The following is a 27,411-nucleotide window of genomic DNA, read 5'->3' on the forward strand; positions in this document are numbered from 1 at the left end:
GTTGGTAATATGTCATTTTGATTTTGTATGAAGTAATCTAAGCAACAAAAGTTGTCATTGTCAATATGGGGGCGGTCCGGTTTTCGCTCTTCGGGATTGTCGCGACGTTGTGAGCCTAAAGGTGGTAGCGTTGCCGTAGGTACAACGGAGGCATCGCTATCCGTGTCTTCAACAGCTGACTCCGGATCATGTGTCACGGAGTCACTCTCCGAGATATCAGTTGGGTAGCGCGAGGGAGTAGAAACCGGAGCATGTCTTGGAGCTGACTTAGTGCCGGTCCGACGCATTGGCCGACGAATTAAAGGGGGAGCAGGGATTCTGGGTGTTGATGCGTCTGCTTCAGATTCAGAAGATGTCGAGTCATAAGCCGGGTTTTGATAATTACAAATGGTGATCGTTATGTCGGAGTCTTTAAATATGTAATGGATCATCCGATTAACAAGGTTCCAGTCTAACTTATCTAAGCCGCAGCCTAGTCTTGGAATCGAAAGCGATTTGACTTTGTCTTGTTCTAAGCAATTCTTTAGATTTACTAGGGTGTTGAACAGTGTCTCTTCAGTTGGTTTTTGGTAGTGGTATTTTTTGGTTACTAGATTGTAAATGAGGCGGTTACCATGTGGCAGTGTCAATACGGTCGTTACTTCAGGGTCTAGTTGTTGTAGTTGATCTCGGGTGATTATTTTCCTATTGATTAGTTGTCCCGCGACTCCTCGTGATGTCTTGCAGTCTGCCGAGATGCAGTGGGCTAGGTTATCTTGTCTGTCGAGGAGATTGGCGCGTATCTCTTGAATAAATTTACTATGCGTTAATGGTAGGTGGTTAAGATCTGTTATGAATTCCGTGAATCGAGGGGCGTAATTTCGTCCTTTACTGGTAGTGGCTTCGGGTGTCGGCTTATTCAGTGTGTCGGACTGATCTTCACGTATTTTAACACTACGACCTTGGGGCTTACCGGAGTTTTGGTTTGATTCAGATGAGGTGAGTGGTTGAATTCGTTCCGTAGTTTGCTTGATCGTTTTATCGACTACGATCGGTGCCTCCGTTGCGCTGCTATTGTCAGTCATACTGGCATTTGAGTCAGAGGTACCAGTAGAAGTCGAAGTGTCTTGTAATGCTTTGTTTCGTCTTCGTGGGGAAGGGTTGGTGGATTCATGTGCAGATTCATGCGCTCGTATTGGGTGCTGGTCTACATGTTTCATTCGCTTGTGAGCGCCGGTAGATGAAGATAGCGTATCCGGTTCGCGAGCACGTGTTGGGTGTTGGTGAGCTATTTTGGTGCGTTTGTGAGCGCTGGTAGACGAAGACAGCGTATCTGGTTCGCGAGCACGCGTTGGGTGTTGGTGAGCTACTTTGGCGCGCTTGTGGGCGTCAGTAGATGAGCATTCTGTATCGGGTCGTGGCCGTTTTGAGGTAATAGGTAGAATTCGGAAAGAGTCGATAGGTGGATTTCTGGAAAGCGCGTCGGCGTTAGAGTTCGCTATTCCTTTTTTATGTTTTGTGACGTACGAATATTCTTCCAACTTCAGTCTCCAGTGCATTAAACGAGAAGTCGGGTCCCGTACGTTTTTGATCCACTTTAGTGGTTCGTGGTCTGTTACCAGAGTAAAGGTTCTACCGTAAAGATAAGGACGAAAATGTTTGACGGCGTAAACGACTGCTAAGAATTCTTTTTCGGACACCGAGTAATTGATTTCGGCCTTTTGTAACACCCTAGATGCATACGCGATTGGTAAATCCTCGCCATCTTTGTCTTGACTAAGTATTGCTCCTATTGCATACTTTGAAGCGTCGGTTGTTAGGACGAAGGGTTTTTCGAAGTCTGGATACTGCAGTATCGGTTCTCGACACAGACTATCGCGTAGTGTTTCGAACGCAAATTGATGTTCTGCTGTCCATAGGAAAGGGCTATTCTTCTTTAGCAAATTATTAATAGGTCTAGCAATTTTTGAAAGGTTAGGAATGAATCTTCGGTAGTAGCCTATCAAGCCTAAAAATTGTTTGATCTGTTTAGGATTCTTGGGAACTGGGTAGTTTTTTATTGCTGATATCTTCTCCGGATTAGGTTTCAATCCATTTTGAGTGATGACGTGACCTAGGTATGCTACTTCTTTACGCAGAAATTCACATTTATCTGGCTGCAGGGTTAGTCCTGCATCAGACAATCTCTTCATGAGTTTCCGAAATTTGGTTTCGTGTTCCTCCAAGGATCGGGAGTAAATGACTATATCATCCAAATAGACAAACATATCTGTACCCTGCAATCCCGATAGAACCTGATCCATTAGACGTTGAAAGGTGGATGGGGCATTTTTTAAGCCAAATGGCATTCTAGTATATTCGAAATGGCCGTGAGGAGTCGAAAAAGCGGTCTTTGCGCTGTGATCGGGATCCATTGGAATTTGGTGGAACCCAGAAGCCAGGTCGAACGTTGAGAAATATTTTGCGGAACCTAGCTGATCTAGGATATCGACGATATTTGGTAGCGGGTAAGCGTCGCCAATGGTTTTTTCATTTAATTTCCGGAAGTCAATGACCATTCGCCACTTCTTTTCGCCGCTAGCATCTGATTTCTTGGGGATGATCCAGACCGGAGAATTGTAAGGAGATGAAGAATGTGTGATAATGTTCTGATCAAGGAGTTTGGTCACTTGTTTTTGTATTTCGTCTTTGTGTACTCTTGGGTGTCTGTATTGTTTGGTATGAATTGGTGCGTCATTGGTAGTAGGGATCGTATGGCTGACTAAGTTTGTATGTCCCAGGGTGTCACCCGGGAGGAAAAATAAATGGTTGAATTCGATAGCAAGATTAACTATTAATTGTTTTTCTTCGTCGTTCAAATGATCCAATCGTAAGTTTTCTTTCAAAATCTCAAGGCGTCTCGAATCGTAATTTGGGGATGTGGGAAGAACGCGATTCTCGATCCTTTTTTGTTTTTCGTGTAAGACCTGTGCTAGTAAGACCTGTCCGCTGCTTGCAGTACTTGTATGCGTTAGGTGTGTTTTTGCACTGAGCGTGGCGGTGCTCGCGAGTTCATCGACTTCTTCTAGTGTTACGACTGGTCTTCTTATTTCCACAGCTGATTCGTTGGAATTTATTGCATAAACGTAAGCAAACCCTTGTTGGTTGGTAACCAGGGCCTGTCCCAGGAATATGTTAGCGCCTACTTCCAACTGTTTTATGAATCCCGTTTTTACAGAGGGATTCGAAATTTTTAGTGCAATCACCTGGGCCGTTCGTGGTGGTATCAATATGTAGTCTTCGTTTAGGAGTTTGAATGGTTTGCTAGTATTGTTCGGTATTATTTTTTCTGTATCGAAAGATATCGTTGCATTTTCGTTCCGTAAAAATATTGATCCTAAGATTCCGTCTTCTTGTATCGGAAACAGATCGTCGACTATATGGAATATATGAAGGTTGTCACCGATTCGAATGCTAGTTGTTCCTACTACTTTTATTGGCTCATGTATAGCACTGGTAATGTGGATCTGATCTTCGAGTAATTTACACGGAACATGCGGATGTATTGCTCCGAGTTTAATTATGTTTACATCAGCACCGGTGTCAACTATAAATGTGCTGGGTTGTCGTGTGAGTTCACCGGTGGTTATTCGAACCTTCGGTGTTTGTGTGACAGATGTTATGAGGATACGCGGTGGTGTTTTTGTGTTGGTTCTATGATTGTTAAAGGGAATAACGCCGGTTTCGCGAGAGATAAGGTAGTTGTTTTTGAAACAGATAGTTGCCTTTTCCGAACGTAAGAAGTCTGCACTCAGTATACCGTCTTCGATGATAGGGAAGGAGTTATCGACAAGATGGAATTCGTGGCGTGTATTAGCTAACTCGATGTAGAGACTTCCTATTGTTCTGATGGATTCTTCCGTTATCCCTGAAATCTGCCTAATGTCCGTCTTTGTGACGTGGACTCTTGGGTCGATTTTATCGATTTTTAACAAATTAATATTAGCGCCAGTATCTATTATTAGTGTCACGTACCCATTCAAAGACTGCGGGCATTGTGTTCGAATCTGTGGAGGGCCAGATTCTAATTGTACGGAGCTGACGTTTGGTTTGGACGCTGCTCCGGTTTGAGGGAGGTCGATGCGTCCGCGCGGCCGTCCCTGAACTCGTTTAAATGGTTCGCGTTGCCTGAATATTCGCGATGTTGCTTTGCTTCGTATGAAACTTCTGGGTGGATGCCTGTATCGCAATTCTCGTTCGAGTAGTCTTGTGTTACGTAATTAACCCTGAAGTTCGATCGTGAAGGATTTGGTGTGTTATACTGTTGTGAGCGTTGACTGTCATTTCGCGTCTGGTCTAACGGTTGGTTTGTCGGGTCTCTTGCTCGATATTGGGTATTGGGATTGTTCTGTTGTTGACGATTAGTGTTATTTTGGAAAACTCTTGAATCTTGTTGGAATTTTGGATTCTGGGGATATTGGGACCGATTTGAGCGGCACTTATCGTTTGAGTGGCCTTTGCGACCACACTGCGTGCAAGTTGTGTTGTTGCGCTGTCTCGTTCTGCACTCCTCTATACTATGACCTGCCTTCTTGCAGTATCTACACACTACTAATAGGGAAGGTTGTTCAGGACAATATTTGTCGATATGATCGGTTAATTTACATATACTGCATTTTATATGGTTGTGTGTTTCGTAGTTAGTATCACGGTATGAGGCTAGTTTGAGTCTATCTGATAATAGTTTTTCAGTCTTGGTGGCCGTGTCTATAGCCATTTGTAGGGTTTGTGGATTCTCGTGAGCTACTCTTATTTCTAATTCGTCTAGTAATCCTTTGATAAATCTTAGTCTTGCGGTCTCTTTGATATTTTTCTTTAGCACCTGAGCATCACTGATAGATTCTGAGGCATCTATTGATTCGCACGCTTGTCTTAACAGATGTTTTATTCTAGCACCGTAATCCAGAACACTCTCGTTTCGCCTCTGTGCCGATTGTGCGAGGTCTAGCTGGATATCTGGGAGGTGTTGTTTAGACGCGTAGGCCTGTTTTAGGCAGTATAGCAAATCTCGAAGAGAATCCGGATTATCTGACTCTATATATTTACTCGCGTCGCCTTCGATTTTCGTGCGAATGAGTGTGGAGAATAAATTCAGTTCTCTGGCTAAGACAGCTTGTTTTGCGCATTCTACTTTAGTTATGAATTCGGATACGGGCATATTAGTGCCATTGAACGTGGGAATCAGAGCTAATGCATCTTTAAGAGGCAGGTGCGGAAAAGTGCCTTCGGTAGCCATGTTGTAAATTTTAATCTAGGATTTGTCGACTTACAAAGTGAAGATGAAGAGGAGGAACGGAATAAAATGTTGCATTCTTCCGTGAGGATGTTGGTCCAGCGATTTCGTGTCTGTAGCCGGTGATGACGTCGGTGTGCGTTGTGTCGTACTAGAAGTCGTGAAGAATGAAGATGTCGTCGTAGTAGCAGCAGGAGATAGTCTTTCAGCAATATCGATTTGGAGATACGGATTTGTCTGTGACGTTCGTGTGAATCAGAGATCGTTGATTGCGTTAACGTAGAATATGGCTTTCAGAGTGTCTTCAACACTATCACACAGTGGTATTACTTTTTTATTAACATCACTGAGTTTGCACACTTCAGAACCGGTCTATCAGATGGCACTTCATGCGTAGCACACACGTAAAATTGTATCACTGGATTTCCGGAAAGCGAAGGCCACCGCTGCCACCAATGTTACGTCCGTGGGTAGAGTTTACTCCTGAGCGGAAGGAGTAACCTGGTCGGCTTCGCTTTTACGTTACAGTTCAACCGGAAATCAGGATGGGATTGAATAACTGGAGTATGTTGATATGTCGTTTATAAGTTTATTCCGTAGAACATGAGATAGCGGTCGGAATGAGTTGTGTGTTGCGAAAAGATATATATATGAAGGCGAGATGTGGAATTGTCGAGTGTCAGAATAGGAATGTCCCTCGAGACGTGAAACGGACGAGTGCAGAAGGTGTCACAAAGCTAGGAGTAGGGAATGGAATTTGAAGAGTAAGCGTGATAGTGAATAGCGTGAGACTACGTAGAGATAAGAGGACAGGACAGAACTGTGGGAGAGTTAGCGAGTAGGAAAAATAGAAAGACGTGGTATGTTGGACGTAACAATAGATGGAAAACCACAGAAACTACGCTGTTTCCTATTTTGTTCAACTACAGCCTCGTTAAAACCAACCGACTTATCTACTCCATCTGTTAACGATGTGCCGCATTGTACCTCTTCATCTTTCATTTTTTTCCTATTTACAATAGTTTTGAGAGTGGCAATTTCCGGTATTTCAGTTTGAACTTCAGCATCGCAGTAGATAGTCATGTAAATATATCTGTTACAAGTGAAAGCTTTTGTTTGTTCGATACCAGCAGAACTTACAAAATCTACTTGACACTCTTGATCACTTTTTAAAATTACTTCGGCACTGCTTATATCCTGTAACGTGGCAGTTTTACTGCGCGTTCCACACGGCTCCCTGAACTCTAGACGGACCACCGACTTAGGGAGCACGCGAAGTAGACCGCGGCTCATTTCGAAAAAGAGCGCCGGGACAACAGTCACGCATCCGAGACTCTAAGAGGGGACCATCGCCGGTTTAGCGAATAAGACTTTTCAGGATTTTTGTTTATTTTTTTTGGGTGGCGAGTAAATGCGGCTTCGGACAGGGGATCGGCAGCAAATCCGAACGATGTTACTGGATGGCAATCGCGGCGGATCGCGACGAAAGGAGGGCCTCGCACGAGGCTACGGAGAGAGCGTCAACGGAGAGCTCTGCCGCGAGGGAATCCAAGGCGGACGAGATTCCCGTTGGTGGCCGGCGAGCCGTAGCCCACCCCCCTCCGTCGCCCAACTGACGACAGGTACCCTCGCGAACTCATCACCACGCCACTGCCAAGCTACGGGGTACACGACACTGGTCAGCCAATCAACACCCCGCGACAGCGGAATTCAACGATAGCGATACGCTAGATTGTAAGAATTGCGTAACGAGAACCCCAATGCGAGCGGGAAAATTTTGACTATGGATGGCGCCTATGTTCGGGGCATGTTCGAATTGCGGCTCCGATTTGCAGGACTCGTCACTTGAGTCCTGGCGACCGGTAGCGATAGTTGCGTGGCGAGGAAGTTTATAGAAAAAAAAAAGAAAAAGCAAAGATACTGTGTGGTTGTGATGGCTGAGACGGGCGTAGGAGAGTTTCTGGTGTGGCTGAGGAGCGGTAAGCGCTTATAATTCTTTGCGGGCATATTTCGAGCGCAAGTTAAATTGGCACACCGATAAACGGTCGGCCCACGCAATCTTAGAGTTAGAGTAGCGCTCGAAATCTGTTTGCCGATCTCCTTGAGGATGACCGTAGCCTGAGTTTTCGCGATAACGCGTAGAGTCACGGTTTCGCGTGGGGACAATTTCGGAGTGAAATTGAGTGCGGCCAAATTCCGCTGCACAGGGTCTCGTCGAGTCTGCGTACGTAAAAAGGGTGGTGAACTTTGAGGGAATAGAGACTACGACTTGAGCTCGGATGCGTCATAATACGCTATACACTCGCGCGATTAGAAAAGCTTTCTAGAGTGATTAATTTGGTCGCGATTAGCGCGTCGAGGCACGTCCTTTTTGATTTAGTTTATGAATTATTGTGCATCAGCAAGGTGGCGACTAGCGCTCGTAGAAATAAGATACCAGCTAGATTTAATCAGAATTGCGATTAGCGCGTCGAGTATGATCTAGCTTACGTTTTGTTTAGCGGTTTATAATTAAGTGACGAGTAGCGTCGTAGTTGAGGCCGATCGCGAGCAGCGCTTATTTCTTTTGGATAAAATTTAAACCTTTGTATTTGGAATCGCGAAGGACGACCTGCGCAGTCGTATGATCATTTTTATTTTTATTTTTAATTTTTTTTTGTAATATCGCTGTCGAGAAATATATTATTGGAATTTTATAGTGAATTGGCCAAACCACGCGTTGGCTTACTTGTGTTACATCTCTCTCTACCCAAGAATTACCCCTCCCCTCTCCGCGGTACTGAGCTATCGAGTATATGGTCGCGGTATCTCGCATTACCGATTTCGAGGCGTGTTAATCACGCCAGGCGCCCAACAAATTTCGCGATATTGTTTCAGCTCCAGGATACCTCTCGGACGCCAAATTATTGTGCACGCGGTAAGTTCCCGGTTATTTGCTCCGAGTGACCGAGGCGCAGAAAAATCCACGTCACAATCCATAGGTTCACGTCCACTATTATTGACAACGTTGTTGGGGTCGTTATTAACTTGATTTCCAGTATCACAATTCACTCCGATGTTACGCTTGTGAAGAGTCTTTCTTCGGTTCATGAGTCGATTGTACCTATAATTAATAGATACATAGGTTATTATATAAATATCGATGTATATATTATTCAATTTTATAATTATTTTTTTACTTCTCATACATTTACCTGCTCAAAACAGCTTTTTCATTTACTTGCTTTGCATGATAAACTGGAGGGAATAGATTTGGCGCGTAGCTTGGACTCGCAGGATCATCTGATTTTTTCTTGCCAATCAAATGAGCATTACATATTACATGATGAGTTTTTGAACTCCACTTTGAACCATCAGGACAGTAAAAAACAATAATACTTATGTATTCATATAGTGTTTCATGCAGATAGCATAACAGTTCACCTATTGATATAGTTGGCTTGATTTTAAAAATATAGAAAACTAAGGCATCGAAAGTAAAGTTATGTTACTTACTTTTTTCTTTTCACAGCAGCAATCCATTTTTGCCTTTGAACTATTTTATGTGATGCAGTTGGAAACTTGTAAAATATACAATCACTAGTTTTACCGTTATTTTTGCAGTTAACAACACAACAAGTGTAATTCCACATACCGTCTATTGTTTCTCATACAAAATGCTATCACACATAACACACGCTGGCTCAACTCACTACTCGCCACCCCGCGCGCTGCGATCGTTTCGCAGCTCCCCTCCAAGCGGCGGCTCACAGCGAGCCTGATGGGTGAAACATCCAAAGGCTATATCTCTTAGAATATGACTCGGATCGTTTTAAAATTTTAAAGGAATATTCTCAACATATTCAATTATAAAATGAGCAGAAAAAAAATTCGATTTTGTGAAATTTTGTCACCCACCTAACCCTTTAGGCCGCTTGTTTACTCATACGGACGATGCAATACAGTATCGATGTATGTGATTTAAGTATCAATTACTCGAAATTTATCAAACTTAAAAATATTTTGAATAAGACTATGAATTATTAAAATATCTCATCTGATATTAAGACTACACGCAGAAATTTACTAAATCGATTAATTTTTACCAATTCAATCGAGCCGTGTCCGATTATTTTGTTGAAATAGATAAATCGATACATCGATTATTCTCAGATAAGTGGCCATCACTAGCATTGATCTCAACAATTTCAACGCAATTTCAACGTTACATGCCACTCCAGACCCGCATTGAATCGACGAGGAAATAACTGGGAATTTGAATGTTACCAAATTTTTTTGAGTTGAAGTAATTGAATTTATTCATGTAATTCGACTTCATTTTTCTATTCCAAATAATAATAATTATTTTTCCTCAAATTCAGATGGATTTATTAAATTGAAATTGCTTCATTTGAATTCAGATATTTGGGAATTTTCTTCTTCTTCAGTTAAAATTACTTTCTCATTCGAATTTAATTATTTTTCTCTCTAAACATAAAATTTTGGCACGAATCGAGAGTAATTCAAAGTAACTTGACTTATTACAACTCTTCCTAATTCAGTTATATCTGAAATAATTCTCATGATTTCAGTTACCATTTTTAGTGATTCAGTGAATTCTCATTTATTCAGTTATTTTGTGTTAACTCAGGTGAATCGTAATTGATTTACAAAACTATTGACACGTCAATTCAGCGAGTTATTTTTCCCTCGCATTATTGAAAAATCGGATGTCAATGATGAATTTAAAACTAATAGAAAAATTGTGTTGCAAAGACACAAAAAATGTTCGGAAAGCATAATTCTGAAGATCTCAAGCCAGATTGATTGAATGAGTAATTGTGAACCCTAACGGCATATTAATCATCTAAAATCTCTAGTTTTATGCATACATCAATGATTGGAAGTGTTTTATAACATTAAATCTTAAATCGGCTGATTTATTTGGAGATTTATTTTTATCTTCACTTGTAAATGTGTGTTTCATAGTATTGTGTAGCTGGGCATTCGCTTATGTTTCACACACACGAGTGTGCGTCCGTGGGTGTGCGGCCGGCAGCGTGTGCCGCGGCAACAATACCGAGGTCAGCGCTCGAGATGGGGTACAACAGGGAGAGAGGGGAGGTGTCGATATTTAATTCGTAAACGATTAATAATAATTCACCCAGACGAACAAAACAGCAACATCCGTGGCGGCAAATCCAGATAAAATGGTGCACTCTGATTGGCCTAGCGCTATCGCTTATGGGTGCGTTCAGGGAGTCGCTATCAACACTAAAAACCCAAACGCTACTAATGCTGTTCGGAGAGCCAATTGCGTGTCAGCGATTGCACGCTCCACGAACGCTATTTGCGTTGCGATCGCATTCGGCCATCTTAACACATTTGCGCGGGACTTTGCACCGTGCTTGAGTGAAACATGGAGGATCGTAGTGATTTCTTGCGAATATTAACGATAATAACGCAAGAAATTATCGACGTATCATCTAGTGACAGTGACGACATTGCCGAAGTCTTGACTTCGACGGAATTGTTCATTTTGCTGTCGGAATGCTGGTTGCTCGATGAACGAAGGAGGTTAGGATCACGATGAGTAGAGATAGCGTTCGAGTTCACAGAGTTCGCAAACACTAACGCTGTCATTACACCACCTCGGAAAAAATAGCATTGACAGTGAATTTTTATGACGTCACACGCCACTATTGATGACGTCACGAACCATTTGATAGCACCACCGTCAGGCTCCGTGAACAAATTTTAGCGCTAGATAGCGCGGATAGCGACTCCCTGTGGGGTATAGATACTCTGTCTCTCTCTAAGCGCTAGAGTGGGAGTAGCGGCGAAGTAGGAGAAAGCCAAGAAGGCGAGAGGGGAACATGGTGACTCTCGCGCGGCAGTCACGTGTCGACCCTCAAGCTTTACACAGCTCTTGTACTCTTTATATCTTTAATAAATTCCGTTGTTACTATTAATCAAAGTGTTAATTATTTGAGTACACCTTCTCATTGAACACAGCCGGAGTGGGCCTGCTATCAACTAAGTGGACAACTTCACGACCTTCCAACCCCACATCCCCGAATACACCCTATAACTCTCGAACTATGCGTCGGACGAACTCCCGGTAATGAAGATCCTCGGTTGGATTTCAGTCAGGTATCACGCTGGGTGGTCAGTGTCCCACAATTTAAGGACATCCGGTGTATATATCATTAGCTTGAGCTGAATCGCAGTATTTACCTTAACACCGGCCGAGCATGTTCGTGTCACGGGCAACAGCTTCTGCCAGACTTTACCTAGCGTCACGACGCTGTACTAATCTGTTCCGAGCCTTTTCTCCTAAAAATTTTTTTGTGCGCATGCGTTAGCATCAGCCATCTTTTTCGTACTGCTTTTTGTGAACAATCATGTTAAAGTGCCCGCATATGACAATTAAAAATAAAACATTATTAATTTAAGCATATTTAGTGTAAAATAATTGAAAAAAAAGTAAAGTAATAAGTCACATAATTGGGAAAAAATGTTTTGCCACTCATTATAATTATGTTGTTTGTAAAAAAAGGAACAACGAAACGGTGTTGTTATGGAGTATGTAAAAGTGATACACGGTACAGAGAACCTCACGGTACAAGTCATTTAAAGGCAATAATATTATTTTATAAATTTTCCAAAGCCTTGTCTGGAATATCGCAAAAAGATAATCAAATCCTCAAGCAAATTACACATAAATTCATGTGCAAAATGTGAGAAATATGAATTATGGGTGAAAAAATGCGGCAGAAGTGACCGAGGTTTTAGATCTATTGATGATATTACCAAGGATACTTATATTTGCTCACTATACATTTTCTTGGAGAAAGTGGTCCAACTGAACAAAATCCTGATCCTTTAAGCTGTCAAGAATTTAAAAATAGTGATGAATCAATCAATAAGGTAAGGTATACAATAATTTATACATAAATATCATTTACGGAGTTATAACCTCAAACCTGTTTATAGCTGATTAAAGAAAGAACCAGCTTATTTGAAAAATATGAAAGAGTTGACATGGAAGAAGCAAATGGATCTGATCATACAAAAAAAGATAATATTTTAGCAGCTGCACAGGTAGAGTATGATTAATATAAAATAATAAAAATGTATTAATCTTAATTAAAAATTTAATAACTCTTTCATATACTATCTCGTATTAAAGATATTATGTATAAGAAAGACTACTAAAAATATTCAATTTAGTATAACATTTACATTTGGCTTATTAATTATGCCATGTATAGCCGCAAAATATAAATGACTTATTTTATAAATTATTACCATTAGTAATACTCATCTTAACTACAATGTTTTTTCAACTACAACAAATTAATTGACATTATTAATTAGAATAAAAATGTAAAAATTAATTTTTTTTATAAGTTTTCACATAGTAAACAAATATCGATGCCTAACCTCTCAATCAGCTCACTTTTTTTCCCCTTTTGCGGACGTCCATGACATTTTATCCACCTCAATTGTTCACAATTATGAGCTTCAACTGAATCATAAATAAGTGAAGCACCATCGATGGTTTCTTCCAATAATTTATTTTATTGATGACATAATATTCTATTCCCAGCCATTGTTGATCATAATAGTTGTTGAGTTGTTAATTGTGAAAATACAGGCAGAAATAGTCAGTGTAAATTTTACACATTTCCCAGAGCTAGTTGGAAAGTAGAGCAAAGAAAAAAGTGGATAAACGCAATTAAGAGAATAAAGTAAGTAATGTATAACCTATTTCTGTAGCATCCTCACTCAACTAGTGTGTGTTTCACTCTACAAGTAATAAGTATTTTGTAAATATAAATACATTAAAAAAAAAATATATATATATACACTTATATGTATAAGTCCTGAAAACTGCCCGGACCGTAAAGTATATATATATTTTTATATAATCTTAAATAAATTTTTTTATAGCAGCTTGTTATTTTTTACGCATATCTTGCGACTTTCGAGCATGATTCAATTTAAACATCAGATGTAGCTTGAGTCGCGTTCCTTGCCAATACGGGCACTTACATCAAATATCCTCAGTCAACACTGTACGGGCACTGAATTCTGCTTGCTCACAATATTACGACGCGTACCAAGCGACCGCCAAATTTGTACTTCGTCCGATTCTCGAGCAGCCGCTAGTTCTGAAATTCATTAAATTCTCGAGTATTCGAAATATTTTTGGGTAGTTATTCGAAATTTCCAAAAACTAATGTTTGAAAATTTCTTGATATTCGAAATGCGTGGGAGATACGCGGAAACATTGTTGACCTGATGGACGATTGATTAATTTTAAATATACAGAGAAATCCAAAAATACATTGCTAGAGAAACAACAGGAAATTCTTTTATTACAATGAATGTATGTTGTATGAATGGCAAAACTAGATAATGCGAATAACTAATCCTAGTTCGATTGTTACCAGGGCAAGAGCAAAATTTGACTTTAGAGCGGGATAATGGAAACAAACAATGTGCAGAATTACAGAAACAACAGGAGGAATCACGTAACCAAATACATCAGTTTTGATCACAACAAGAGTTGGTAAATCAAATTGGAAGGTCAAAAAATGAAAAACAACCTCAGATTCTAGAATTTGATCAAGTACGCTGCAGTAAAAAAGTTTGACCAATCGGTTAATATGAAAAAACATTTAATTGGAAGTTTAGTTAACTATGTTCAATGTTTGAAATTGGATATTAAAACTCCAAAAATTAACGACGTGGATAGTTAAAACTTAGTCGAATTTTTAGCTGAATTAGAAAGTTATTTTATTATTAGTAATGTATCTAGGCGCAGCTCTTATTGATTTTAGGTAGTATTTTATCAGATAGACTGATACTAATTATAGAATGTTCAACATGATTGAACTCTGGTACTTTTACTTGTTCCTAATGTTCCGAGCTCATTTTCCTCACCGAATAGATCCTAACTAATTATCTCAAGAATATTTGAGAAATTTCATATTACAGTATAGTGATAACGCATAAATGTAATTCTTTACAAACAACCATTGTAACATTCTTACCTAAATGCATTTCTAATCATTTTGAAAATAACTATTTATTAGTAAAAAAAAAAAATCTTGTAATTTTTGGAGACCTTCGTGTTAAATCAAATAAGTCCAAAAACATTAGAATTGGATTAAAGGAAAAAACACCCAAGTTTGACAATTAGTACGTTCTCATCGTAAAAATGGTCTGTGCAGAATGTTTTTCCAATTTTTGGCATTGTCTTAAGTAATATCTGGATACTTGTGGAACACAATCGAATAAAACCAGGCAAAAACTAATTTTTTATGAAATTTTACTATGACAACAAATTTTAAATGAATCGAAATATTATAGTTTCACTGATGAGATTGATTGCATCACATAATATAGTGTAAAGTCGAATTCATTCTTGGGAACAACGATAACCACAATATAATACAATTTACATCACCTTCCAATTAGAACCACATGATTACAATAAATGTATTTAGAATATGATGCGATTGAGTATGATATCGCTTACTCACTTGAAGTAGATATCAAAATCTAATTTATAATACAACTTATCGATCGTACAAATAATATTATATATATTATTTTTCATAGAAAGTTTGATAACTAATAATTTTATCAATTTATGGATTATCTTGCTGAATAAATATCAAGCTCAAAATAATGACCTCATTTGCCACTGATTCATGTCAAGTATAATTACATACGCATTATATTTATTGGTATCTTATACTAGCTCATTTTCATTAACAATGAAAAAAAAATTGAGCTAAAAATTGATGTGAAGACTAATCTCTCTGCATTACAATTACTAGTGGAACAGTAAAGTCTTGCTTATTCGAGCCCGCTTCATTCGAGTTCTTGTCTGGTTTGCGACAGTAAAAATATCTGCATTTTTAGGACTTCTAATACGTACGTCTATGACAGTTTAACTTTGCTTTTGTAACATCTTTTCGTGAATTAGTGTGTATAATTCTATTTATAATCTTTATAAGTCTGTTTTCTTCATAGTCGAATATACATGTTTTTTACTCGTTATCACTCAAAAATGTATTGTTTTCTTTGTTCCCTGTTATCAACGTTTTTCAATTATGTGAGCCAGGCTGGGTCAACATTCGCTCGGATTAGCAAGGTTATCCTAAATTGTAAAATGATGATAATTCAAATAGGTATATAATTGAGATATTGCGTTTTGTCTTACAAGACTCATTGTATGCCATTTCGCGATATTCTTATGCCGAGAAAACTCTACGAAACTTGATGATAATTGTATAAAACTAAATATTCAGTAGACAATCTCTGAATGATAGCAACATAGATTTTCCATAAAAACGGATTCATGATTATAACTATGTTCTAGGATTACATCTATTTTATGAGAATTCTACTCCGTGACCTAATCCCGTCCACCTGTCTGGCACTGGTAGAAAGTAACGATGCATTGCTGCTATGAATCTGGCTCTGTATTCCTCTGGCGATACTATAGTTGGCAGTTTTCCTTGACCACCCAAGATGCCCGACCTCTTTACAATTGTTTCCAGCTTCTTATCCCATGTAAAAGTACGTATGTAATCTATGGAAAAGTAAACAATGGATCATTTATGTTGTCTCAAATAGGTATTTTCTGGAAGCAGAACTATTTTATTTATTCTACTTATTTTTGCTAAACACCAGCATGGGGCGGGCTAGATGTTTCAGAGAACTATTGTAAATTAATAAAAATATATATACAGTATAAAATCCTCTATCTTGAAGATGTCCTCACTCAAGAATATAGTGAGTTATGTTATTTAGAAATTATATGAATTTATCTATGCCATCACACTAATGCGTCATTTGTTGCCATATTTGCGAACAAACTTACCAATAATCCCTAGTACCAGTTCATCGGTGGTTGGTTCCAAACCTACCAGCAATGAGTAGTCCATCACAGAATTATCAGCTAGAAATTTTGTATCCATTTCTATAGCTTTATTTAGTACTGCCTTGGCATGAGGTCTTATGTATAACGGAGAATCACAGCTCACTGAAATAATACAATGCTTATTCAGTTATTGGATCAAATTCATGAAAACTTCACCAATCGCATAATATTCCACTAAACAAATTAATAGTAACTCATAGTAAAATTATGGTTCAGTGAACTTTATTCAATTTTGAGTATGTTTGAATGATCAAGAAAATGAAAACAGATGCGAACCACTTGTAAGTGAAGAGTGTTACATAACAGTTTCGATGACCTTCACCATTTACTTACTGTTCAACAAGTTTTCATCCAGTAAAACAATTTCTCCTTCGTGATCTGTTTCTTCGGGATTAACTAGTCTATTTCTCACGGAACCCTTTAGGTCGAATTTATCCTTAATAATTCTGTTATAAAACAGGTTCTCCATAACTAACAAACTAGTTCGTAGAGCAGCGTTAGTAGTATTGTTTTTGAACGATACTCTGTATACTCCAATAATTTTTCCAAGTAGCGTCGGCTGCTTCGTTTGCTGACATTTTTCCATGTACGCAAAATAGTTAGGTGCAAAGTCAAGGAATATTTGCATTTCTAACCGAGACATTTCCTTCAAAATAAAACGGTCATCTGAAACATTACCAAAATTCATGAATAATAGGGAGATTTTTTTTAAATAGAAATATAAAACTTCAGAATCACATCAAGAACAAACATTTGTTTTGCAGCTGGGCACCATATGTACTTATCTTTAATGCAAGCTTACCAAATACACAGATAATTGTTTCTTTTGCTCCAATTTCAACTTAGACCACATTGAAATGAAACATCAAGTAAAACTGGCTAATGTTATGCATATTTATTACCAAAAAGGCTCATTGAACACAGCTCTTTACGGATTGATAAGAAATTTCACCGTAGAATTCCAAAAATACCACTATTCCATAATCGAGTTAGAAACCTAGTGTTTTCACTGGTGATTTTTTATATTACCCGTTGTTGAACTTTACAATAGTATACTCGGAAATGATTTACCTCTAGTCTTGCAAAATGCACTGCCGCTCTTTCCACCTTTAGCAACCCACTGAACGCTTCGACTCAAACTCCGGGTGAATCCATCCTCGCCGCAAAGTAAAACATTTTCTCTCAAAGCAGCAAACTGTGAAGCGAAATGAATTCTGCAGAAGAAATTCGTTGTTGTGTCATTAAACTGGACTTCTATATAATTCTGATGTTTAAGTGCTTTTTTGTCTTCTTCACAATCAAGAGTTGCGACGGTAGTTTGTGGCAAATTGTCTGTTGACAGTAAATTTTTTTCAGTTTCAACTGGACTGGCAAGATTGGGACTGCTGCCACGTAAGAAAGAAAGAACTGACGGCCGTTTTGATTCTATTGATTGTGTCAATTCAGATGCGTTTTCCTTGTTATCGGAGAATTTCCGCTTGTAAAGTGGACTCGGATTTAACTCAGAGCCTTTTGTAGATCGTAACAGTTCTTGCAGTTTATGTTTATAGTCAAGAGAATCAAGTGCGTAGGCTATTATGGACGAAGGTTCCGACTCATATACAACGATCGGTACGACTGACCTGCAATTAATAAGTCTACTTAATACAGTAACTTATACTGTAAGTTGTATGTCATATATGTACAAATTTAGTTCTCTATGATATTTTACAAATTTCAGTAGCATTGCTGTTGTACATTAAGATTCAATTAATTTTCATTTATAAATAAAACTTCAACTGATTGCAAATTACAAAGTACTTAATAATGGAATTTAAACCTTGTGAAAAGGAATTCAAAAGTCAAATTTTATTTAATCGCAATGTAGATGCTGCAAATTCTGAATATGCATGAACAAAAGGTACAAAACTGTTATCGATAAATCTCAATTTTTTTACTCGCACAAATTATTTTGTATATGACTGACATATTCTAGTTGATTAGACTTTTCAAATATCATCAATGCACCAAACTGTTGCAAATTATCTCTTCCATTAAAAATTCTAATAACACAGCAATAATGTTGTTTGTCGATGAAATGTATTTTTAATTTTTCTATTTAATCTCTGTGTTCTATTCAAATATCTGTGGATACCATTGCACAAAATCTTCCACATTTAAAGCACACCGTACGTATTTGTACTATGTGACATATGAGAGTGTGTCACATTTTAAATTTTCCAATTTTTTTACAGATGTATGCAAAAAATGCTTGCATCTCGTCTAGAACAAAGCCTCAAAAAGACTAAGCACTGTAGCAAAAGCGCTCTACTATACACATATTGAACCTACCCTAATGAAAGTAAATGATGTTCAAGAGAACCCAACGGACACTGTATAGGGTTGATGATGGGGACCGACGGCAGTAATTGTGATAATATTGTTTTCTTCTTTTTCTTCTTGTCCGGTATATCGTCCGACGCCAATGGCAGCACGTCGGAATACGACCTATGATGAGTTTTAGGGGATTCATGAATCACTACAATGTCCTCGGGATTGCTGTTTTCTACTACCTCATTATCTGAATTATCAACAAAATCGCTTTGCAAATCAGTTTGAACTGCGGTAACTGCATCGACAGCGTTATAGTCAGCTGACATTGGACTCTCAAGTTGTGTCTCAGGTGCTGCATCATCTATAACGAATCCTTCCGATTCAATGAAATTGCTACTCCCAGTCGTCATTGCTCGTTCCGCGAACCTCCTTTGCTTATCATCCTTTTTCTTGGCAGTGATCTCTAGGATCCTGTTATTCCAGCCAAAAACTGCCTCGGATATTAGCCTTTTTAAAATCACAATACCATCTTCAATCCTAAACATCAATGACTGTACAATTTTCTCAGCATTTCTGCCCTCCATTTTCTTATTCTCTAATGTTGGTGATGTTAGCTTCAACTGAATTTCTTCAATTTTATTTTTGAAGTACTGCTGGTCTTTCGATAGCTGCTGTTTCATGGCATTCAAACTTTCAGGGTCGATAGCCAAGGTAACAAGCTTATCCCGAATGCTAGAAAAGACCTCGTCTCCTTTGAGTGCCACATTTTTCATTTCTTCTATGACGTTGCTGTGTTGCTTTGGATCGTAATTGATTGTTATTAGCGGTGGCGGTAAAGATATTTCCCATTGAGATACTCGTGCGTATTTGAATATTGCCAGCATATTATTTCTGCTGAAGTATTGACAATGATCGTGATGAAGTGAATGTTGACAAGAATCACTTCCCCGCCTGATGTAAATGCTTCCATGAAACCTTAGTTCCAAATACTTGGCAAACGACAATGACCATGTGTCATCTGACATGGGAACAACAGGCGACACACTCTTACACTTGTTACATTTACTCCACATTAATATTCTATTGGTGTTTTCCTGGCCAAACGGCTCGTTCCCTAATTTGCTTAAACCGATATGAACACAGCCTCCTTCGTGAGTGAATCTTCGAGCATGCTGAGCTATTTGTGCCCTGCATGCTTGTGCTGGACACATGTATTCGGTTGTTAAACAGTAACGTTCGAGGAAAAGCCCCAAAGCAATGTCGTTTCTACCATACAAATCCATGTTCACTACCCAAGGGTTTACGCAAAATGCTGGAGTAGTGTTGCTGCTGTGAGAAAAACTGCAAAACAGAACGGATAACCTCTGATGTGTCAAGGGATCCAGGCAGTCGAGCCGTTTGGCAATGTGATCATTTCTGTCGTTCGGCACCACAGTTGGTTTCATATCCATTATAACATTATTTGTAGGATATATTCGACTTCCGCATGCTCGGAAGTTAGCCAAAAGTGTTTGAACTTCCCGGCTGTCCGCACTGTTAGTTATATTAGTCCCAACAAAAGCATGAGGCGGTTTCAATCTCAAATTCATCATTTGATTATCTTGATGCCCACATTCCGCAGATATACTGTTTGACCTAACGCCTTCGACTTTATCTGTGAATTGCATGGAATGATATATTTCTTTGGGAAAAAATTGTCTGAGTGTACAATTCCGTCCTGGTTCCGTTTCTAGGTAGGGTATGGAAAATGTTAAATATGGAGATACGCTGAGTATTGTATCGTCTAATGCTTTTTTGAACTTATTGGATAATGGTAAATCAGCAACGCTCAATTGCTGAACGGTTAAGTTAGCTTCATTGAAAACATCGTTCTCTTCATTTAAATACTGATGCAGTGGATCGCTGTGATCACTGACAGATTTACTATAAGTACGTTTTTCTTCGCACGCCGCTTTATCTTTTAATTTGACTTTTTCACTCATTTCATCGTCAGATTTAGGATAATTCATTTCCATTGCAACATCATCAGTTTTATATTCTTTGTTTATCAGATTTATTTCGCTAGCATTATGAGGTTTGGTATTGCTTTTGATCGGCTCTGTAGCTATATTTTGTTCACTTGCTGTGGCAAACTGTTCAGAATCTCTTATAATTTGTTCAATAGAATTGCTTCCATACCTGCTGGAAGTTTCATTATTTTTATCACGAGATGCAACTGATTTCGATTTAGATTTGAATAATTTCAGAGTATCGTATGGATCTGAATCTTGTTTTAGTATTGTGGAACCTTGTTTGAAAGTATCGGGACTAAATAATGGATTGTCAATATCTTGAGTCTCACTTTCATCATTTTTTCTACTGACTTCAAATGGTAGATCTCTGTCTTTATCGAAGACAAAGTCGCCTTTTGAAAATTCGTTTTTGCTAATATCATTTGCAGTAGCATAGTTCTCTGGGAACATGTTTATTTGGATACTGTCAACATTTCTTTCTATACTCAACACATCTTCCGGTTCGTCAGCATTATCGACTGAATTCTTAGGTGAATTTTCGTCCAGAAATGCATCAGCTTTCGGCGATGGAGGTCTGGCAAATTCGTCCATGAGGAATGATTTTTCCATTCGCCACGAGTAAGCAGAAAAGATCATCATCAATGTTACCTTTTTAACTTTTTTCAATTCGTTCTGAGATCCTCCGCGCAATAATATAGTAGACCCTAAATGCGAATTTGCACACCCTTCAAAAAACATTAACGTTTTCACTCCATCTGAAAAAACAGTACAATTTATTGCAAAAATATGTATACCAAGTCAATTAAATTTTTACTGCTTATTCCAAACATTGAATTGGCAAATAGATCATCTCAAAGAAATAAGGATCCCAACATGCACCAATTCAGTTGTTGCCCAAAGACTATTCTTAGAGTACTTTGTCCTAATTAAATTTATTTGAATGGTGTGTGAAATTGTCGTCACAGGGAAATATCTGCAAGTCATCAAATACTGAGACTATATTCACTCACTGTTTTCGTTTGGGAAATTCCTAAGGTAGAACTTTTGGCACGTGCCAAGACGATACCGCCCTGCTATATGGGCATCCACGCTATTAACAATATTTGCTCCGGTACATCGCGCCACTCTCTCAAGGATACTCAGCTTCACGTTCAAGACCAAAGTAACACCACAGTCTTTCAGTCGATCTTGAGCTAATCTAGATACGGATCGATGGACCAACACAATGTCTGGGCCAAGTGCTGTTATTCGTGCAACCGTGTGACCTAGGTATTCATTTTCCTGCAATTTTTACATGAAACTTATAATAGGACCAAGTTGGGCCTGAACGATTTTTCCATCTATTGGAGTCATTTTTCCCTCCAAATGAAGGATATATGTGACGTACAGTTAGCTGGAAAATGTGATGAAACAAAAACATGACGTAACAAAGATTTGAAAAGTGTAACTCAACCACATTGAATTGAATAAAGCCAAAAAAGTTCTTGTGACCTAGAAGCAGATGCTTCAACGCGGAATTTCAACTACAGACACCTTGTTATCAACAACGACAGAGAAATCACATTAGTTTAGCATTTGAAAAATTCATGCACAAAAAATTGTTGAGACTGTTTCTTTCTTTATCTCATCAGTTAGTAAAATAAAAATCCGATATGTACAATTTTGATAATTTACACCTGATAGACTTGTGTTTTGATAATAAATACATTATTGTTACCCAAAGTCTAATTCGAACCATCTATGGAACATGCATTCACGAATATAAGGAACCATTGTACATTAGAATCAGTCAAGCTATGTGTTTTCTTCCATTAAAAATAACAGACCAATGTAATTTCTCTACAGTTGTCAACCGACGACGGTATTTACATGGAAAATTCGCATTTAAAATTTTGAGCCAGGTCATCGTAAATTATTTAGATATAATATATCTAACTAGATTAGCTTTAGTAATGTTTTATGTTTCTTTGTCTTGTTTTTTTTTTCATCACTTTGTTATCCTGACTGTAGTCCCATACATCCTTGAACATCTTGATTGACTTAAAAATTTTCTGTATCCACCTGTAACATAACTGGCTCTAAGCTCAGTAATTTTCCTTCGACACGTTGGTATGTCAAACCACATTGTAGCAGTAGAATTTTCGGATGGGCTATCATCGCGTTCATGCCTCGATGAGCAACATTCTTACTACAAATCAAGCCAGATATGATGCCGCACTCATTTCTGTTGCCACCAGGTACCTTTTTTATTTGAATGTACTGTCTGATATCCATGTCGTCGGCGTCATGGTTGAGATTTGGCCTAACTTGATCAACAATTTGATGCGCTATAGGAAGGATTGTTTCTGACCAGCTTTGAGCCAAGCCTTCTTTGTTCAAAAGTTGTTTGAGTAACGAATCTTCGTGTTGTTTGTAAGCAGTTCTGGAAACAAGTAATGAAAGTTCGTACTGGTTGAATACATCATCCTTCTGAACAGGTTAAAAGTTAAATCGGCACTATTGTTACTTACTCCAATCTATTGTAAGCATTGCTTTCACCGAAAGCAGTTTTCAAGTTATTTGATTTATGCCAACTATTTTTTTCTTTGTAGTCCTGAACATGAAGTGTATCCTTTAATAATTCGTCTGGAACACCGGAGTTACATTCATGTGCTGTAAAATTGACTTCTTTTTTTTCAACCAAGTTGTCAATACTATCAACTGAAAGTACACTTAATTCTTCAGACGTCGGACGTTTCAATGTCACCGTCGAAGCTTCCAGATTTAAATCCAAGTAAAAACTTGAACTGGATGATGGCATACGGCCAATTGTAGAAAACATTGAGTTCGGTTGCTTAGTTTCGCTTTCGGAATCTGTAAGTATAACGATCTCAAATTCTGTGATTGATGTAAATTCAATGCTAGCAGAACGTCAGTAAAAATTTTTATTCGTACCTGTAGTTGAATCGTGTTGAGGAATAGTTTTCACCCAGGCAGGCTCTTGTGCGTCGCAAGTTGTTCGCTTGTCTGCTGAGAAATCTGAATTCGTTTGGACTCTGGCTGGTTTCAATGGTTTGAATATTGTTGGACCATCCGTGAACACATTTTCCGTTAGCACACACTCTATAAATCCTGCTTCTAGCATCGCTTGACCGATCGCTGTTGCCTGGACACTGTGAAATAAGATTGATGGAAACATTACACAAATTTATTATTCAATCACTACGTTTGACAAATCCAAATAAACAGTGGATTTTACCGAGTTGCAGCTTTATTTTGAGCTATCATCCAATCAACTAGCTCGCTACCCAGACAGCAATTAGGGTAACTCCGCAGCCTGAGTCGGTGAGTTTGTAATATGATAGCCTGACTAGAACGGAATATTTCTTCGTAAATCATTCTCAGAGACGCTGAGTTTTGTAAAGCCATAGTTCGTTCTTCGGACGACAAGTATCCTGTTGAAGCGCTAGAAAGTTAAAAAGATTATAATTAACTGTAAAACTTCGATCATCAAAGTGAAAGAGATTTAGCAGAAGAATTTCAACTGGAACATCATATCGAAATGGCATAATAATCATATTGTTAATGGTACTAATGAGAATGGCGATGGTGATAATAATGCAAATTAAAAAAACAATGTGGCATATTCAAGTACCATCCCAAAGCATATTTTTCTTCCATGTATCCAACGCTGGTCTTTCTTCTGACTTGGATCTCAGGGTCTGTATCATCGTTGACATTTCTCTGAGCTGCCTGTGGTATATCATTTCCATACTTAACTTGTAAGTCTTCTTGTAACGCTTTGAGATCTGCTGTCAGGTCAGCACCCATGTCGGAAGATTGTAAATAGGACAAAACAACTTTGCAACAGTAAGTGCATACTCGCAAGTCACCTACAGAAAAAAAAATGTAACATTTATAATTGTAATTCAATAATATATTATGAGATCTAGAAACAATGTGGAAATATAATAAGGGATTTTACCCTATGTCTGGGATTTATATGAGTTCATACGATTTAGAGAAGACTCAGGCAATACGCAGCAATAACAACAACACTAAGATACCTAATATTGAGTTCTATTACTTCAAAACGTGCTCTCAGCAATTAAGTAGTCAGTACTTAACATATTTCAAAGTGATATGCAATTCAATCCAGAGTTGTATAAAAATTTTCAATTAAATATGTGAGACTGAAGTTTCGAAGACTCTTACATTTTCACAAAGCCAGTCTTATTTCACTTATTTGGTTTTTTAAGTCTTGAAATAGTATGGAATCCCTTGTTAAAACCTAACTGCATATATCTTGCAATTCCATAATAAACTTTGACTAACCAAATTAAGTAAAGAAGAATGGCTAAACAGAAAATAAAATCTCACAGAATCTCAAATACATAATCTGTGGAATGATAATCTATGTAGAATGGTTCATTCGTTGGTGCAATTATCCTGTTTAAACAGTAAGTTTATTTCGTTAACTGACCAGTACAACCCATGATCTTTCCAGGAATCACTTCAGAACAACATCTTGAACAAAAGATTTGGCCACATACGCGGCAATGATGTCTTCTACGAAAAGTTGTGAAGCGTTCGCCGCACTCGTAACATTGTTTACTGACGCTATCTGGCATCCAGTAACTCCTGAGTTGCGTATCCTTGTAAGATTGTAAATTCTGTGAAACAATTTTATAATTAATACATCATACGTAATTTCACCTTTATGTACCAAACTCACAATTTTTACCTTATGTAGAATATAAAATATATACATATATAAAAATACTGATTGCTCATACTCTGATTTTCACTGAAGACAAATAAGCGAAAGTTTAGTAAGTTTGGAATAAAAGTGGCATCCATTCTGTAGAGTAACGTAAATGACTTATTTGGAAACATTTGTAGAAAAGTGCAAAGTTGATCTCTGTAGAACAAAAAACATTACTTGATAACAAATTTCATACACTGCTTTTTAGCGCTACAATGTTACTGATACGCTTTAGAACATTAGGCAGGCTACGTCCTTCAATAGTGTCCAGTGGCAAATTCATAACGCTCGAGGTATCTTCATCTGGAGTTTTTTCCACACTATCAGATTGTTTCCATGATTCTGATTCTCCGGAAGAGCTTTGTTCATCATTGTTAGGAGAGGTTGCCGAGCCATCATTGGACAACGACCCTGAGTATTAAAACTAAGCTGAATATTATATGTCATACTTCGTAATTGCTAATATTATGTATATTTCATCAATAATATATTATTATGAGAAATTTCTGATGTTCTTTAGTCAAAATGTAAAATCAGTCAGATTGAAATGAGTAAGAGAAAATTTTTTCTTTAACGCGACTGGCCAGTTATCATATTCACAAACAAGAGAGTTAATCTCTCACAAACGTTCATTTGCAGTTACGAAATGGTAATCTCTTTTGGGAGGCATCGCCTCATGTTACAAATGTAGCTATTAATAAAAGTTTAGTATAAAGCGTGTGATGCGAAGTTGATATTAATTATTCTCCGATGATTGTGAAATACCTTCAAACATTCAAGACGTGACTTACCTTTGGTAAAGTTGAACAACTTAGAGAAGAGAGATGCAACGACTGGCTGATTCTCTTCTGGACTCAGTGGAGCAAATTCCGTCAATTTTGACGGGGAATTCATATTTTTGTTCATTTTACCAATCTACGAAGCTCAGCGTTAGTTATCTTTTGATTATATTCATGGTAACTGTCAGGTTTTCTTCTACACAGCCTATCACAACTTAAAACAGTACAAGTAGTCCTGACCAACGTCTCACGTCCAAGAAGATGTTCGAAGTGATCTTAATTAAGCAATCTCAAGTTTGCATTTGGTTTTGACAGCAATCTGTCTGAAACAGCTGATTCAAGTCACATGTCGCAGCACGGATACATTTTCGGAGTTCTCGACGCCGCTGTAAAAGAGACGCATTCTCATTGGTGTTTGCCACTGTGTCGTGAACTGTGATTGGCCCAGAAAAGTAGGAATAAGTCATTGAAATAACCCAAAGAACCAGTCAAAAAGCAACGAAAACACTGAATCGAAACGTTTTGGTCGAACATTCTCTCCAATTACTTTGCAAGTTACGAAAATCTGAAGAAACTAAACTAATATCTGTCTGATAACTAAAGTTGAGAGTTTCAAACGCGTAGTACAAAAAAAAAAGATAACCGACAAGTATATGATTCCTATATGACAAGTACGTGAAAACAATTTTGACAAATTAAACGATAAATTTTAGCACGCAAACACAACTCTTAATATTTCCGTTTGAATATTTACACGATTGGCCGAAGCATAATCGACCGCCTCGCAGAATGAAAAACTTACCAATAGGTAGCAGCAGTATTCGAAACGCGACAAACTAGCGACTCTAGCGACAAACAAGTCTTCCAAGAAAACTATTCAGATTTAAAACGAAAAATTGAAACATGGGTTAATAAAAGTTGATGCTCAAGCAAGTTGAAGAAGATATCTAAATAATTTTGGAGACCACCCAGTGCCCAATGAAAAAAAATAGAGAAAAAACCTTAAAGAAATGTTTAGCCAGACGAAATGTTGTTCATTCGTAATTTTAATGAAAATTCGTGATTAAAAACTTAAACACCACATATTTCATCTTTACATGCTACCGATGGTATGATATTTACAAAACAATTAATTTAACTGCGATTATTAATTCACCTTTCCAATGAATATACTTCATGCATATCGATTTGAAATCCATTAGACTCTTAAAAAACCCAAGTAAATTTCAACCTACTGTAGTTTGATGTTATTTGAGGATCTGCATGTTGCCAGGATACATAGAAATGATGCACTGTTCCTTCTCTAAATCTAAGAATTTTCCAAGGCACCGGAATTCGAACATCAAGGCTTAACTTCAGTGTTCAACAAC

At 38.0% G+C, this 27,411-nt stretch overlaps 2 protein-coding genes across 3 annotated transcripts; both read right to left on the reverse strand.

The window, feature by feature from the left end:
- Window positions 1-5,284: 5,284 nt before the first annotated feature.
- On the reverse strand, window positions 5,285-8,991 carry LOC124297780 (uncharacterized). The gene is made up of 5 exons (XM_046749093.1): window positions 8,747-8,991; window positions 8,446-8,543; window positions 8,228-8,354; window positions 6,239-6,448; window positions 5,285-5,488 (listed from the first exon to the last, which is right to left on the reverse strand). Exons 1-5 carry the CDS (start codon window positions 8,771-8,773, stop codon window positions 5,285-5,287), a joined length of 666 nt encoding a protein of 221 aa, XP_046605049.1. The 5' UTR covers window positions 8,774-8,991.
- Window positions 8,992-14,471: 5,480 nt separating this feature from the next.
- On the reverse strand, window positions 14,472-26,616 carry LOC124299380 (1-phosphatidylinositol 3-phosphate 5-kinase). 2 transcript variants are annotated; one of them, XM_046752581.1, is made up of 14 exons: window positions 26,054-26,604; window positions 25,459-25,673; window positions 24,981-25,170; window positions 24,153-24,390; window positions 23,757-23,963; window positions 23,453-23,670; window positions 23,029-23,371; window positions 22,580-22,940; window positions 21,529-21,799; window positions 18,525-21,273; window positions 17,265-17,815; window positions 16,527-16,859; window positions 16,134-16,295; window positions 14,472-15,842 (listed from the first exon to the last, which is right to left on the reverse strand). In XM_046752581.1, exons 1-14 carry the CDS (start codon window positions 26,166-26,168, stop codon window positions 15,643-15,645), a joined length of 6,153 nt encoding a protein of 2,050 aa, XP_046608537.1. In that variant the 5' UTR covers window positions 26,169-26,604; the 3' UTR covers window positions 14,472-15,642. The 2 variants fall into 2 exon arrangements, with proteins under 2 accessions (XP_046608537.1, XP_046608538.1); XM_046752582.1 differs by lacking the exons at window positions 14,472-15,842; window positions 16,134-16,295; window positions 16,527-16,859 and having other exon boundaries at window positions 17,353-17,525; window positions 17,606-17,815; window positions 26,054-26,616.
- Between the last annotated feature and the right edge of the window lie 795 nt (window positions 26,617-27,411).

The sequence above is a fragment of the Neodiprion virginianus genome, chromosome 2, assembly GCF_021901495.1.
Source record: "Neodiprion virginianus isolate iyNeoVirg1 chromosome 2, iyNeoVirg1.1, whole genome shotgun sequence".
Lineage (NCBI taxonomy): Eukaryota > Metazoa > Arthropoda > Insecta > Hymenoptera > Diprionidae > Neodiprion > Neodiprion virginianus.

Excerpts from the sequence above, each read along its gene's own strand:
- LOC124297780 (XM_046749093.1), bottom strand. The coding sequence starts at position 8,773 with ATGGATTGCTGCTGTGAAAAGAAAAAA. Across the intron at positions 8,544-8,746 it reads GCTGCTGTGAAAAGAAAAAA|AAAAAATCAGATGATCCTGC; the intron begins GTAAGTAACATA and ends TTGATTGGCAAG. Across the intron at positions 5,489-6,238 it reads AAAAAATGAAAGATGAAGAG|ACAAATCCGTATCTCCAAAT; the intron begins GTACAATGCGGC and ends CGAACGTCACAG.
- LOC124299380 (XM_046752581.1), bottom strand. The coding sequence starts at position 26,168 with ATGAACAAAAATATGAATTCCCCGTCAAAATTGACGGAATTTGCTCCA. Across the intron at positions 25,674-26,053 it reads GTTGTTCAACTTTACCAAAG|GGTCGTTGTCCAATGATGGC; the intron begins GTAAGTCACGTC and ends TTTAATACTCAG. Across the intron at positions 15,843-16,133 it reads ACTGGTACTAGGGATTATTG|ATTACATACGTACTTTTACA; the intron begins GTAAGTTTGTTC and ends ACTTTTCCATAG.